The sequence below is a fragment of the Myotis yumanensis genome, unplaced genomic scaffold (genome assembly GCF_028538775.1).
Source record: "Myotis yumanensis isolate MYYU_CA2020_CCGP unplaced genomic scaffold, mMyoYum1.0.hap1 SCAF_16, whole genome shotgun sequence".
Lineage (NCBI taxonomy): Eukaryota > Metazoa > Chordata > Mammalia > Chiroptera > Vespertilionidae > Myotis > Myotis yumanensis.
Window position 1 is genome coordinate 16,500,903 of NW_027223767.1, and position 15,270 is coordinate 16,516,172.

The following is a 15,270-nucleotide window of genomic DNA, read 5'->3' on the forward strand; positions in this document are numbered from 1 at the left end:
TTTCAGGCTTATCTTAGGCTTTCCCTGCCTAGAGACTGGAATAAGCCTTCTTCTAGGGCCGTGGTCGGCAAACTGCAGCTTGCAAGCCACATGCAGTTCTTTGGCCCCTTGAGTGTGGCTCTTCCACAAAATAACACGTGCGGGCGCACATACAGTGCAATTGAAACTTTGTGGCCCATGCGCAGAAGTCGGTTTTCGGCCTGGGCGAGTCTATTTTGAAGAAGTACTGTTGATATTTGGCTCTGTTGACTAATGAGTTTGCCGACCACTGTCTAGGGCAGTGATGGCGAACCTATGACACGCGTGTCAGAGGTGACACGCGAACTCATTTTTTTGGTTGATTTTGCTTTGTTAAATGGCATTTAAATACCTTACCTAGTAATAGACAAACATGGTAATTGACCATACCTTCGCTACGCCTCCCATAGGCTAATCAGCACGATATGCAAATTAACCGCCAACAAAGATGGCGTTTAATTTGCATACTAGGTTCCAAGCGGTGGAGCGAAGTCTGATGGCCCGGGGCGGAGCAGCGAGGCCACACACCCTGGCGCCAGGCAGAGCAGCGAGGCCACAGGGCCACAGGGCCCCAGTGCCAGGTGGAGCATAGAGGCCTCACGGCCCCAGGGCCTGCCGAGCAGCGAAGCCTAATGGCTCCGGGGCGGCTCTGGCCAGAGCCCAGCCAGAGCGAAGACCTGGGTCCCAGGTGCGGGAGAAAAACCAGTGCCAGCAGCCAAGGGAAGGGAAGGCCTATTGCACAAATCTCTTCGTGCAACAGGCCTCTAGTATAAAATAAATATCAAAAATATAAATCTTTGTTTTACTATGGTTGCAAATATCAAAAAATTTCTATATGTGACACGGCACCAGAGTTAAGTTAGGGTTTTTCAAAATGCTGACACGCCGAGCTCAAAAGGTTCACCATCACTGGTCTAGGGCATTATTTTTTTCTCCCTCAATTGTCTCCACCCTTTGGTATCCAGCCTCTGACACAGTCTCTGAAAAGCTTCAGTTTCTAGCACTTTCCCCATAACAGAACCTACATGTCCCCACTGCGCTGGCCCTAAGGACCACGTCCCATTTGGGCCTTGAGTACAAATCACTTGTTTAAACTCCCAGCTGTTTCTAGCCAATTCCAGGGCAGATTAAGGGTATCTTCCCACTCTTCTCCCTCCAATGACTAGAAATGCTTTTTGTTTTAAACAACCAAGAAAACAACCTCAGCCAGAGGCATCACCCAGGGGATTTTATCTACAAGGGCCTCAGGCCAGTAATGAGGCTCATTTGGGTGCTGCTTATGTGCACTGCAGTGGCACTTGGGAGTCCTGTGATAACAGGAAAGAAGATCAAGAGTAAAATGATTAGCCAGAACTTTGGAATTCTGTTGTTTTTATAAAGGGCCACATAGTACAGAAAGTGTGGTTTTACAGGTCTGATTTTCAGAGGGGGTATTTTTAACAAGGCAGATGGCTCTCCCAGCCTCAGTCCCTTCTTAGGATGATCTTATAATCACTTTTTCTAAGGAGGGGATTCAGGGTAGGATTGATGTTGTGGTTACTGAATCTAGAGAGAGGATGATAAGCAGTGGCCACTGAGAGATGTCAGCATCTTCTCATGGTATTTGGTGCTGTACAAAACTCGCATTTTTGGATTCAAAGCATCCTGGCCTCCCCAGACTTCTTGACCTTCCCACAGACTTCCTATATGACCTGCTTTCCATGTTTAACCTGTGTGACAACAGGGAGAAGCACCCTGCAGGCCTAGGGAGTGCAGGTGGTTTTGGGGTAACACGGTGACTCCTGGAGAAATTCAGGCTGAGGTCTGCTTCCCTGCCAAGCTGGGCAGCTCATCACCAAACTCCTGAGCCCAGAAAACCATCGCAGCTACTCTAAGGGCCCCTTACCAAGTCTACTTGCCAAAATGGAATTCTCAAAAGTTGTAAGTTGCCTTGGCTGATTTGGCTCAGTGGATGGAGTGTTGGCCTGCAGACTCAAGGGTCCGAGGTTTGATTCCGGTCAAGGGCATGTGCCTTGGTTTCTGGCACATCCCCAGTAGGCGGCATGCAGGAGGCGACTGATCGTTGTTTCTCTCTCGTCAGCGTTTCTAATTCTCTATCTCTCTCCCTTCCTCTCTGTAAAAAATCAATAAAATATATTTTTTAAAAAAGTTGTAAGTCAGTGCTGTGTGCTAGAAGGAAACGTAAACCTTTGTTTTTTTCTTTTTCCCAAGAGAAGAACTTTCCATACTTGGCTTCTGAAAGCCAAATAGGATGTATTAAAGGTTTTAATAGAGCCACTGCTTATGTGATTACAGGCTCTAACTGAAGGACATTGGGAAGATGTTTGTTGTTATGTGATGCCGTGATTACTATCTTAGAGTATAGACTTATCATTAGAAATGAAGGACATTTTCTAATGGTATTCAGAAGTTTTTTAGTGTGTGAAGGCTGATTGGTTAATGACTTAAACATTTTTTTTAATCCTCACCCCAGGATATGTTTTGAGAGAGAGAACATAGATGTGAGAGAGAAATAGCAACTGGGTGCCTCCCATTAGCACCCCAACCAGGCATCAAACCCAAATCCTAGGTATGTGCCCTGACTGGAACTCAAACCCACAATCTTTTGGTGTACAGGATGATGCTCCAACCAACTGAGTCACCTGGCCAGGGCTGATTAGTTAATGATTTTAAAGGTTGTATTGTAATATGAATGAGTAAACTTTCATAGTAAGAAACCTTAATTCTTTTACACTCATCATTTTGATTTTAGGGAGAGAATGGTGTTCATAAGGAAGGTATACCTTTGGATCGAAAGCAGAGAAATAAGGCAGATGAAAGTGGGTCATGCCAGACTCAAATTTCAGATTCTCCTGCTGATGCTACCACACCTACAGGACTTTCAGGTAAAGATTATTTGACCATTCTCTTGAGCTCTTTCATCTTAAAATACACACATACTCGTCCCTGAGCTATTGGTTGCACAAGGTAAAATTGGCCAGCAAATCAAGGTGCATGATTTCTTAGTTCTGTATCAAATGATACTGATAATACTTCATAAGTCAGCTTTCCTCCCTAGCCGGTTTGGCTCAGAGTATTGGTCTGTGGACTGAAAGGTCCCGGGTTCGATTCCAGTCAAGGACACGTGCCTCAGTTGCAGGCTTAATCCCAGCCCTGATTGGGGCATGTGCAGGAGTCAACCAATCAATGTGTCTCTCTCACATAGATGTTTCTCTCCCCCTCCCTTCCACTCTCTCTAAAAATCAATGGAAAAATATCCTCGGGTGAGGATTAACAACAACAACAAATTAAAATAAAAGTCATCTTTCCTTCACTTTGCCTGCTTTCCTACCTTGTTTATTCCTAATTTACTGAGTGCCTTCTATGTGCCCTGTACTGTGCTAGACCCTGGGGATGAAACAGAGTCCAAGCCAGATAGACAGACACATAACTCCTGCATTTGTGGAGCTTAGACTGGGAGGGTTTAAGGCAAAGGTGCAGGTAACTGTAATTTGAGATGGAATGGGATTCTGGTCACCAGGTGGTTGAACGTTGACCTATGAACCAGGAGGTCATGGTTCGATTCCTGGCCAGGGCATATGTCTGGGTTGTGGGCTCGATCCCCAGTGTGGGGCATGCAGGGGGTAGCTGGTCAGTGATTCTCTCTCTTCATTGATGTTTCTATCTTTCTATTCCAATAGCATGGTATATTAAAAGGCAGTTAAACACTGTGAGCACAAAAGAGCAGGGCCAGCAGAATGTGGGTTACAGAAAGGATGGGAAAGAGAAGGATGGGTGGGCTCTACATGTAATATGGCGATTAGGGTAGGCCTCCTTGACCAAAACATACATGTTCAAAAATAAGTTTTTAGCCGAACGGGTTTGGCTCAGTGGACAGAGCGTCAGCCTGCAGACTCAAGGGTCCCAGGTTCGATTCCGGTCAGGGGCATGTACCTGGGTTGCAGGCACAACCCTACTGGGGGCTGTGCAGGAGGCAGCTGATCGATCTCTCTCATCGATGTTTCTAACTCTCTGTCCCTCTCTCTTCTTCTCTGTAAAAATTCAATAAAATATATTAAAAAAAAAAAAGTTTTTAAAGTCCCAGCTTTGGCCCTGGCCAGTGTTCACAGTGGTTAGAGCATTGGCCTATGCACTAAAGGGTTGTGGGTTTGATTCCTGGTCAAGGGCATGTACTTGGGTTGCTGGTTTGCTCTCTGCCCCCAGTCAGGGCGTGTGTGGGTTCATTTTCCACCCCCAGTCAGGGCATCTCTCTCACCACATTGATGTTTTTCTCTTACTCTCCTCATCCCTCCCTCCCTCCCACTCTCTCTGAAAAGCAATGGAGCCCTAGCTGGTTTGGCTCAGTGGATAGAGCGTTGGCCTGTGGACTGAAGGGTCCTCAGTTCGATTCCAGTCAAGGGCACATGCCCAGGTTGCAGGCTTGGACCCCAGTGGGGGGTGTGCAGGAGGCAGCTGGTCAGTGGTTCTCCCTCTCCCTTCCTCTCTAGGGGGAAAAAAAGGCAATGGAAAACAATATCCTTGGAGGATTATAGATAGATAGATAGATAGATAGATAGATAGATAGATAGTTAAATAGATAAATCAAGTCCCAGCTTTGTTCTGTAGCAGCACAGGCACAATGCAATGGTTTACTTGCCTCTTTGTACATACATAGAAGCTGACAAAATCTGAAAGTTTGGTATTTTACAACTCAGATGCTGACAATTTAGGAGCATCATCCCAGAAGCCGGTTGAGGAAAAGGCAGTTACTCCAAGCCCCGAGCAGGTGTTTGCTGAGTGTTCCCAGAAGAGGATTTTGGGGTTATTAGCAGCCATGTTACCTCCCTTAAAGTTGGTAAGAGACAAATGGCATTTTCTTTTTAAAAGAGCAGTGGTATTATGCATAGAATAAGTGTTTTGTAAGCCATATACTAAAACCAACTCTTATTAGCAGTCATCTATGTGTTCCTGAGGGTAGGGTTATAAATTAAAGTAGGATTGTAAGATGATACCTGAGAATGTATTTTATAATTGATTGAACGTAAGCCATTTATGAAAGATACTAGAGGCCCAGTGCATGAAAATTCATGCACTAGAGGGGGGTCCCTCAGTCCGGTCTGCCCCCTCACAGTCCAGGAGCCCTCAGGGGCGGGAGGTGACCTGGTGATCAGGGGAAGGCGATGCCCCATCACACCTCTGCTGCTGCCACTGCTGGCAGTGCAAGCCTCGGCCTGCCCTGGTTACCTGAGCCTCGGGCAGCCTGGGCAGCTGGGCAGCCACCATCCAAGGCTTGCCTGCACCCTGGGCTGGCCCTGGGGGCCTGGGGGTCTGAGGGGACTGGGGGACTCCAGAGGCAGGCACGCAGAGTGCCTGCTGTCCCAGTGGGGCTGAGGGGACTGGGCGCTGCCATCTTGTCGCTGTGGCAGTCAATTAGCATATTCCCTCCTTATTGGCTGTGGGTGCCACCATCTTTGAGGGCATGTCAGTCAATTAGCATATCCCCTCCTTACTGACTGTAGGCGCTGCCATCTTTGAGGGCGGGGAAGTCAATTAGCATATTCCCTCCTTATTGGCTGTGGGCGCCGCCATCTTTGTGACGGTATGAGGGTCAATTAGCATATCCCATCTTTATTAGATAGGATTGCGTAATTCCTTTGACACTAGGATAGTTGTAAATAAAGCATGAAGGGAATGGAGTCTTTAGTTGGTGATTTTATGTGGATTTTGTATTGAACAGATTTTTCTCCCTCTCTTAGCAGGATCCCACAGTCCCCCTGATAGACCTGGAGCACGTCCTCCCACTCATGTTTCAGGTTGTCATCTCAAACGCAGGCCACCTGAATGAAACCTACCACCTCACGTTGGGTCTTCTTGGCCAGTTAATAATCCGCCTTTTGCCATCAGAGGTAGATGCCGCAGTGATCAAGGTCCTTTCAGCCAAACACAACCTATTTGCTGCAGGGGACAATTCCATTATGCCAGATGGCTGGAAGACCACCCACCTACTCTTTAGCCTGGGAGCTGTGTGTCTGGACAGGTAGCCACACCCACTCTAATCCACCTTGGTGTTCATTTCTTTAAGTCAGTGGTCTGGCTGTTGATTAATATCAGTGTGCTTCAGTGCTATTGTCCAGGAATCTTTTGTGGGAATAGAATTACTTTTATTAGCAACTAGAAACCCGGTGCACAAAATTTGTGCACTGGAGGGAGGAGTGTCCCTCAGCCCAGCCTGCACCCTCTCTAATCTAGGACCCCTTGGGGGATGTCCAACTGCCGGTTTAGGCCTGATCCCTCTCACAATCCGGGACTGCTGGCTCCCAACCGCTCACCTGCCTGATTGTCCCTAACTGCTTCTGCCTGCCAGCCTGATCACCCCCTAACCACTCCCCTGCCAGCCTGATCAACGCCTAACCGCTCCCCTGCCAGCCTGATCAATGCCTAACTGCTCCCCTGCCAGCCCGATGGCCCCCAGCTGCCCTCCCCTGCCGGCCCAGTCCCCCCAATTGCCCTCCCCTGCCGGCCCAGTCACCCCTAACTACCCTCCCCTGCCGGCCTGGTCGCCCCAAACTGCCCTCCCCTGCAGGCCTGGCCCCTCCCCCCCAACTGCCCTCCTCTGCCGGCCCAGTTGCCCCCAACTGCCCTCCCCTGCCGGCCCAGTCCCCCCACTGCCCTCCCCTGCAGGCCTGGCCTCCCCCAACTGCCCTCCCCTGCAGGCCTGGCCTCCCCCAACTGCCCTCCCCTGAAGGCCTGGTCACCCACAACTGTCCTCCCCTGCTGGCCTGATCACCCACAACTGCCCCCACTTCCGGCCATCTTGTGGCTGTGGGCGCCGCCGTCTTTGAGGGAAGAGCAATTGGCATATTCCCTCCTTATTGGCTGTGAGCACCGCCATCTTTGCGATGGCATGAGGGTCAATTAGCATATTCCCTCTTTATTAGATAGGATGTTGTCAACAGACTCAAAACCCACATTAAAACAGCTGTTCAGTCTGGGCACGGTCTGCTGATTCAACTCCCTGCTTGGTTTGTTTCTCCTGAGAGCTGTAAGTATAGGCTTTGAGGCTGAAGAAAATAGATCTGTTTTTATTATAAATGTAACAATCACAATACCAAATTTGTAAGACAGAAATGAAGACTAAAAATCATCCTGGCTCACACCATATTAAGGGTGCTGGTTTTGTTTTGTTTTGTTTTAATATATTTTTATTGATTTCAGAGAGGAAGTGAGAGGGAGAGAGATAGAAACATCAATGATGAGAAAGAATCATTGATCTGCTGTCCCTGCATGCCCCAATCTGAGGATCAAGCCTGCAACCCAGGCATGTGCCCTGACTGGGAATCAAACCTACTTCATAGGTCAGCGCTCAACTATTGAGCCATGCCAGCCAGTGTGGCTTGGTGGTTGAGTGTCGACCCATGAACCAAGAGGTCGCCAGTTTCATTCCGTCAGGGCACATGCCCGAGTTGCTGACTCGATCCCTGGTAGGGGGCATGCAGGAGGCATCGATCAATCTTTCTCTCTCATTGATATTTCTATCTCTCTACTCCTCTCCCTTCCTCTCTCTAAAATTAATAAAGACGTATAAAAAAAAAACACCTAGATTTAAAATATATATACATACATATATATATGTATGTATATACATATATATGTATGTATATGTGTATATATATATATATATACACACTTCTTTCCAACAACAAAAAAAAGAAATAAAAATAAACAACAAAATATGTATATATTTCCTTTCAAGCTTTTTTTCTATCATGAATATGCACAAGCACACAAATGTGTATAAGTTTTTATAGAGATTTAAAAAAACATAGCTGTAGACAATATGTAAGTAACAGATCTTGATTCCCCCCCCTTCCCCCCTCCACTTACCATTATATGAAAAGCATCATTCTGGTAGTTTTTAAATTAACTAATGAGCCCTAGCCAGTTTGGCTCAGTGGATAGAGCATCGACCTGTGGACTAAAGGGTCCCAGGTTCGATTCTGGTCAAGAGCACATGCCCAGGTTGCGGGCTCGATCCCCAGTGGGGAGCATGCAGGAGGCAGCTAATCAATGATTCTCTCTCATCATTGATGTTTCTGTCTCTCCCTCTTTCTTCCTCTCTGAAATAATTAAAAATATATTTAAAAAACACTAATGAGTGGTTCTTTGGTATGCTTCTGGGTCTGCTTTGGAGTGTAGCAAACTTTGCTGAGTTTAATTTGGAGCTTGTGCACTCATGGAGCTCTTGCCTTCCAGCCGAGTGGGTTTGGACTGGGCGTGCTCCATGGCAGAGATCCTGCGGTCACTCAACAGTGCCCCATTGTGGCGCGACGTCATTGCCACCTTCACAGACCACTGCATCAAGCAGTTGCCTTTCCAGCTGAAGCACACCAACATCTTCAGCCTGCTAGTGCTGGTCGGCTTTCCCCAGGTATATCCCTCTGAAGGCCTGGCCACCTCTTTCTGTCTTCAGCACACACATCAAAGTCTCTATACTAGCATATATCTTTGGAATTTTTCCCCCTGTTGTATAATCGCCTTTATATAATATTGATATATTTTTAAGATTATGGGATGATTTGTTTAACTTGCATTTTCAACGATTTAGTCATTTGATTCATTTTGCTAGCCAGTAGTTGGCTTTGAATAATAGTAACTATAATACAGTAAATTACAAAGCACTTCAAAGTACAATTGTTTTTCACTTTGGCATTCATTTTGATCTCATTTCTAATCTTCATCTCTCTCAACTGGTTGGGACAAAGAGGACTGTGAAATCATGGCTTCTCCATCCAGCAAGCACTTAAACCAGTTCTGTGCCAAGCCTGTGTCAGGCTCTGGCCTTGGAGATGGGAAGAACCCCATCCTTGAATGCTTCTTGAAGTTAGGACACAAGCAAAAGGGACTGGACTTGTGTTTAATTAAGTACTTTTTCCTGTTTCTTTGTGCTATTGATTTGCTTTTTCTGTCTCTCTCTCTCATGTTCTAGGTTCTCTGTGTGGGGACCCGCTGTGTTTATATGGATAATGCCAATGAGCCACATAATGTGATCATCTTGAAGCACTTTACTGAGAAAAACAGGGCTGTGATTGTTGACGTCAAAACCCGGAAAAGGAAAACAGGTCCTAATCATAATTATTTCTTCTAAAAATGGAAGAAAGTTGTATAATCTCTGCATATATGTTTTATGGTCAAATTGAAACAAGGTTCCATGTGCACTTGAAGAAAATATATATACTTGTGTTGTTGGTGGAGTGTTCTTTTGACAGTATTTAGGTCAAGTCAATTGATAGTGTTGTTTAAGTCTTCTATGTTCTTGCTGATTTTCTATCCTTACAATTACTGAGATAGAAATGTGTTGAAGTTTCCAACTGTAATTATGTGTATGTCTATTTCTCATTTCATTCTGGAATGTCCCTTTTTATCTCTGATAATATCCCTTGTTCTGGCTATCTACTTTAATATTTATGTGGCCTCTCTAGTTTTTTTTTTATTACTAACATTTGCATGGCATATCTTTTTCCATCCTTTCACTTTAATCTACCTATACCTAAAATTAAAGTGGATTTCTTATAGATAGCATTTAGTATTGTCTTCATTTTTAATCCAATCTGACAGTCCTTGCCTTTTAATTGAGATGTTTAGACCGTTTACGTTTAAAAACAGTTATCAAGATAGTTGAGTTTAACTCTATTCTCTTCCTGATTTTTAAAATTATTTGTCTTGTCTGCTCTTTGTGCCTTTTTTTTTTTCTCATCTTCTGCCTTTTGGATTGAGTTTTTTTATTTCATTTTATCCCTACTATTGGCTTGTAAACTATAACTCTTTATTTATTTTAGTGATTGCTCTAGGGCCGTGGTCAGCAAACTGTGGCTTGCGAGCCACATGCGGTTCTTTGGCCCCTTGAGTGTGGCTCTTTCTAAACCTTAGGAGTACCCTAATTAAGTTAATAACAATGTACCTACCTATATAGTTTAAGTTTAAAAAATTTGGCTCTCAAAAGAAATTTCAATCGTTGTACTGTTGATATTTGGCTCTGTTGACTAATGAGTTTGCCAACCGCTGCTCTAGGGTTTACAATAGTTTACCTTCAAATAATTTTTTAGTGGTTGAGATATGGTTTATAATATTCACCCTTAACTCATCATAGTCTGCCTTCAAATAATAAATATTATACCACTTCACGTATAGTGAAGACACACAGATTTTATATTTTTATCCCCCATTCTTTGTGCTACTATTGTCACAAATTTTACTTCTATGTGACATAAACATACCAATACATTATTTTTGTTTTAAAAAGTCAGACACTTTAAAAGACATTTAAAAATGAGAAAACAATGTTTTTCATGTTTAGCCATATGTTTACCATTCCTGGTGCCCTTCATTCCTTTGTGCAGGTTCAAATTTCCACTGGTATTTTTTTTCTTTAGCCTGATAAACTTCCCTTAACATTTCTTGTAGTGAAAGTCTGCTGCTACAAAATCTTTGTTTTGGTTTGTCCTACCAAATCAAAGAAATATTTATTTTGACTTTATATTTGAGAGATAATTTTATTGAGCAAAATATGCTCGCTGAGAAGTTTTTGTGTGTGAATATTTTAAAGATATTGATCCATTTCTTTGGGCTTGCATAGTTTCTGCCACAAAGTTTGCTGTCGTTCTCTGTTATTCTTCATAGTGAGCCAAATGTGTGTGTGTGTGTGTGTGTGTGTGTGTGTGTGTGTGTGTGTGTTGCCTCCATTCTGACTTTATTAATAGTTTTGGTTTTATAACATTTGGTAGGGTAAGTGTTCCCCGGCCAGACAGAATATCCATTCTCATAAAACATTCTGGTAAAGAAGACACAAATTATTTGCATTCTCTGGTTAAACAGTCCAATGTTCATAATCCCATCAACCCTTTCTTTTTTAGAACCTTTATGTTCTCTCAATCTAATTTAGCCCATGGCCAGGGCTTCCCCAGTGGATTTTGGTACGACAGTTTGTGGGGTTCCCATGTCAAGGAGTCCAGAAACTTCTCTTCTTCACATTCTGGCCATTTTATCCACTCTAGTGCAGAGACTTTGGGTCCCCAGTTAAGGGTTGAGTCGAGGGACCCTGGTCTTTTTGTCAGCTTTCATCTTAATTCCTCTCCCAAACCATTGCTTGAAGCAATTGCAGGTCAGATTTCTCATTATAATCTTTGAATCTTCGTTTTCAAAATGTCTCCAAACCAGGATAAATAAAGCAGACTTGTTTGAGGCTTTTGTGTGGGGTCCTTTTGGCCTGCACCACCTTGTGTAGTACTGTGTTAAAATCTTTGCTTGAACCCCATCAGTGCCCATTTTATTCATATCTAATCATCAAGGGTATCGGTGTTATGCGCTGGGCCAGGGCTGCTGTGGTTGGGGTCGAAGCATTGGGTTCAGTGGCATGGATTCTGGGCAGCTCCATCAGCTGAGATTGACATAGGCAAAGACTGAGGGAGTTCTTAGTGACAAAAGCTTTGGGTGTCCCTGATAGCCACGAGGGCTGCTTGAGTCCTTGGTGGTGAAAGCTGCTGGGGTCTTCTGCTCTCCTTTTCCTCCAAAGGAAGAAATCACAGCTGAGGGGATCCCTTTTGCTGGCAAGTTATTGCTATAATGTGTCTTTTTTCTCTGATCGCTTTTAACATTTTTCTCTTAATCACTGGTTTTTAGCATTTAAAAAAGTATTTTTATTGATTTCAGAGAGAGGAAGGGAGAGGGAGAGAGAGATAGAAGCATCAATGATGAGAGAGAATAATTGATCGGCTGCCTCCTGCACACCCCCTACTGGGGGTTGAGTTCAAAACCCGGGCATGGATCCAACCATGACTGGATCCAACCATGACCTCTTGGTTCATAGGTCGGTGCTCAACCACTGACCCATACCAGCTGGTGGTTTTTAGCACTTTGATTATGTTGTACCCTGGCATGATTTTCTTTGTTTCTTCAGCTTGGGGATTTATTGAACTTCTAGCTTTGTGGATTTATAGTTTTCATCAAATTTGGAAACATTTTAATCATTGTATCTTCAAATAGTTTTTTTGCCCCCCACTAGGACACTTCCACTCTCACTTGTGGGAAGACAAAATATTCCCAGCTCTCCCTGAGTTCCAAGAACTGTTTTGCCTATTGTTTTTTGGTAGACTTTTAAAAAAACTAAGTTGTTTCCTATATGGATAATTTCCTTTCACATTTGTGAGATCAGTACTCAGCCAAAGACTCCTGAGGGTCGCACTCGCTCGCTCTCTCTCTCCCTCTCTCTCTCTCTCCCCCTCTCCCTCCCTCCCTCCCTCCCTTCCTCTCCCCCCCTTTCTTCCTCCCTCTTCCTCTTTCTCTCCATCTCTCTTCTCTGTGATATACTGCCCCATAAATTCTAGCTGCCTTGATTTCCTTGAATACTGACCTCTATCTCCTCAGTTCATTGACTGCTGGACTCTGCTTGGATTTTCACTCCTTGCTCCGCAGCCTGGAAATTTATCTTTAGACTAGAGGCCTGGTGCATGAAATTCATGCACAAGTGTGGTCTCTAGGCCTGGCTGGCAATCAAAGCGCGAGTGTCTGGCATGGAAGGGCAGGTCCCAGCTGACCTCTGGGCTCTGGGCAGCACCTGGGCCCCCAGGCCCCTGTGCACCTCCTTCCCCCTGAGTCATGGTGCCCAAGTCCCCACGTGGAGATGCGGTGAGCGTGGTCAGACGCTGTGGGCCTGGGTGCAGCCTGGGCCTCTGGGCCGCCCAGCAGTGCTGCACAGAAGCCGGGCGGGCAGCACACTCTCTCCTGGCTGGCCTTGCAGACCAGCTCCTATACGAACCCACAGGGAGCCTGACCAGCCCCTTTGGTCCCAGTGGCTCACCCGGAAGAGGTCATGCAGGTGCGGGGCAGGCGCCTGAGCAGGAAGGCTTCCCCGGTGCACAAGCCCTGGTGTCCCGGGGGAGAGTAGCAGGGGGAGTGAGAGTGAGCTTGGTGAACACCCCACATTCTCACCGCACCTCAGTCCTGTCACCCTCGCCCCCAGGTAGCCAGCGAGAGGTCGCAGCATTTCGCCCATGCCCGCTGTGTACCACACCGCCCCCTGGTGGTCAGTGCATGTCATAGCTGACTCCTGGTCTCCCAGTCAAAAGAGGGGGCCAATTAGCATATTAAGCTTTTATTATATAGGATAGCCAGACCTATTGGAGGGGTCACCTGGTTTTTGTCCCTTCTCTCAGGGATCATAGTCTTGTACTACCTGTTGTCCGATGTCTGCAAACCATTGTTTCATATATTTTCAGTGTTCTAGTTGTTGAAGGTAGAAGAATAAATCCGATCCCTTAGTCTTGCTTGGAAGTGGAAGTCTCTTGTGTACTATATTTAAGAACAACGTTTAACAACCTTTGTCTTCTTTTGGAGGGAACTTGTTTGTGCACAGTAGTAGGAATATTAATTTCCTCTTTCAGTTGCTTGGTGAATAGGTGGTCCAGTACCATTTTTGTGCTACCCTGCAAGCTGGCCTTAAATATAACAGCTTAGTTTGAAACCAGGAGATTTTGGGGGCTTGCATTTATTGCTTCCATAAGACACATTACTGGGGAAGAAACTTAGCTGCAGGAGGCATTAACTATATTTTTTGATGCCTTCTTTTCCTGCCTGACATCACCCTTCAGTGAAGGACTACCAGCTGGTCCAGAAAGGAGGAGGACAGGAATGCAGTGACTCTCAGGCCCAGTTGAGCCAATATTCCCAGCACTTTGCCTTTATCGCCAGTCACCTTCTGCAAACCAGCATGGACAGCCATTGTCCTGAGGCAGTGGAAGCAACTTGGGTCCTGTCCCTGGCCCTCAAAGGATTATATAAAACACTAAAGGTAATGGTAGCTTCTTCCATTTGCTACTGAATCTGGCTGTGATTTAATATCTGCAGGGCACTAACTAGCAAGAAATGCCATCTGGTTTCAATGGAGGCTTAACTATAGGATTTTGATTACTTTTAAAAATGGTTGGGGCCTTGCACAAGGATAGCTTTAAAGCAAAAACAGAGTTTTCCTGATAGTTGGTTTTCTGTAGTTGTTCAGTACTGTTTTATGGGACCACTGTCTAATGGGCACAGAACCTTGGAAGATGAGAAGAAAAATGGACTGAATGTCTTCCCTCTGAACCATAGCTTCTTCTGGTTCATCATAGGATAAGAAGAAGGGAAGAATAAAGGGGCAAGCATCCCATGGCATCTTTGAGCAATAGGTTTGTCAGTTGGGGTGGGAGGAGGTAGACAAGTTAAAGAGCTGGGCCGTAGTTGGTGTGGAGATGAGAAGCCTTGACGTATGGGGAACATAGTTCTTCTGCTCTCTGAGGGGCATGGATGAGAAGGAAGGGGTCAGTTTAGGATGATCTTCCCAACAGAACTAGCCATAAAACAAGGATTTCATTTAAAAAGTTTGTTCCTTGACTTTGACAGCGCTGGCGAGGAAGCCATGGAAAGACTCCAGCACCACAGGGAGACTGGATTAGAGAGCATTTCAGCTCTGGCCCAGCCCTGAGAATTTGTAGTTTTAGGATTGACACTATGCATCCACTACTTATTGATATCATGGCATTTATCACAATCTGTTATGGTTTTAGTTGTTTGCATTATAGTAGGTGAGAGAATATAATAAACTCCCTGAGGGCAGAGACCATTTTTGTTTTTGAATCCTTCATTCAGTGCCAGAACTGAGTTGTAGTTTTGAACTAGAAAGAAGGTCCTTGATCTCATGGAGCTTATAGTCTAAACTGCAAGAGAGACAACAAAGAGCCTGCAAGGGAAACTGTCATGAGTCAGAAAAAGCCTTTTTGAGAAGATGAAATTTAAGGTGACAGATAAGAATATGGGTAGGGTATTTCATGATGGGAGAGTAGCAAACTCCAGGAACAGGCATGTTTGCCAGGAAGCAGAAAGAACACCTCCAGGGATTCAGGATAGTATAGAAGAGACAGATGAGACCACAGAAGCAGGCAGAGATCCTATAGGTCAGTGATGGCGAACCTTTTGAGCTCGATGTGTCAGCATTTTGAAAAACCCTAACTTAACTCTGGTGCTGTGTCACATATAGAAATTTTTTGATATTTGCAACCATAGTAAAACAAAGATTTATATTTTTGATATTTATTTTATATATTTAAATGCCATTTAACAAAGAAAAATCAACCAAAAAAATGAGTTCACATGTCACCCCTGACACGTGTGTCATAGGTTCACCATCACTGTTCTAGGTCCTTGTCAACTCTTTAGTTTAAAGAGCAGTGGGAAGCTTTTGGAAGG

The 15,270-nt window shown here is 44.9% G+C and overlaps 1 protein-coding gene across 2 annotated transcripts in view; it reads left to right on the forward strand.

The window, feature by feature from the left end:
- The window catches only part of ZZEF1 (zinc finger ZZ-type and EF-hand domain containing 1), a 118,888-nt gene that overhangs the window by 85,095 nt on the left and 18,523 nt on the right, over positions 1-15,270 (forward strand). Inside the window, exons 38-43 of one of the 2 annotated variants that reach the window (XM_070393125.1) lie at positions 2,771-2,903; positions 4,713-4,852; positions 5,754-6,034; positions 8,251-8,425; positions 8,984-9,116; positions 13,641-13,840. In XM_070393125.1, coding sequence (XP_070249226.1) covers positions 2,771-2,903; positions 4,713-4,852; positions 5,754-6,034; positions 8,251-8,425; positions 8,984-9,116; positions 13,641-13,840 — 1,062 coding nt within the window. The remainder of the gene's footprint in view (positions 1-2,770; positions 2,904-4,712; positions 4,853-5,753; positions 6,035-8,250; positions 8,426-8,983; positions 9,117-13,640; positions 13,841-15,270) is intronic. The other variant, XM_070393126.1, reaches the window with a different exon arrangement.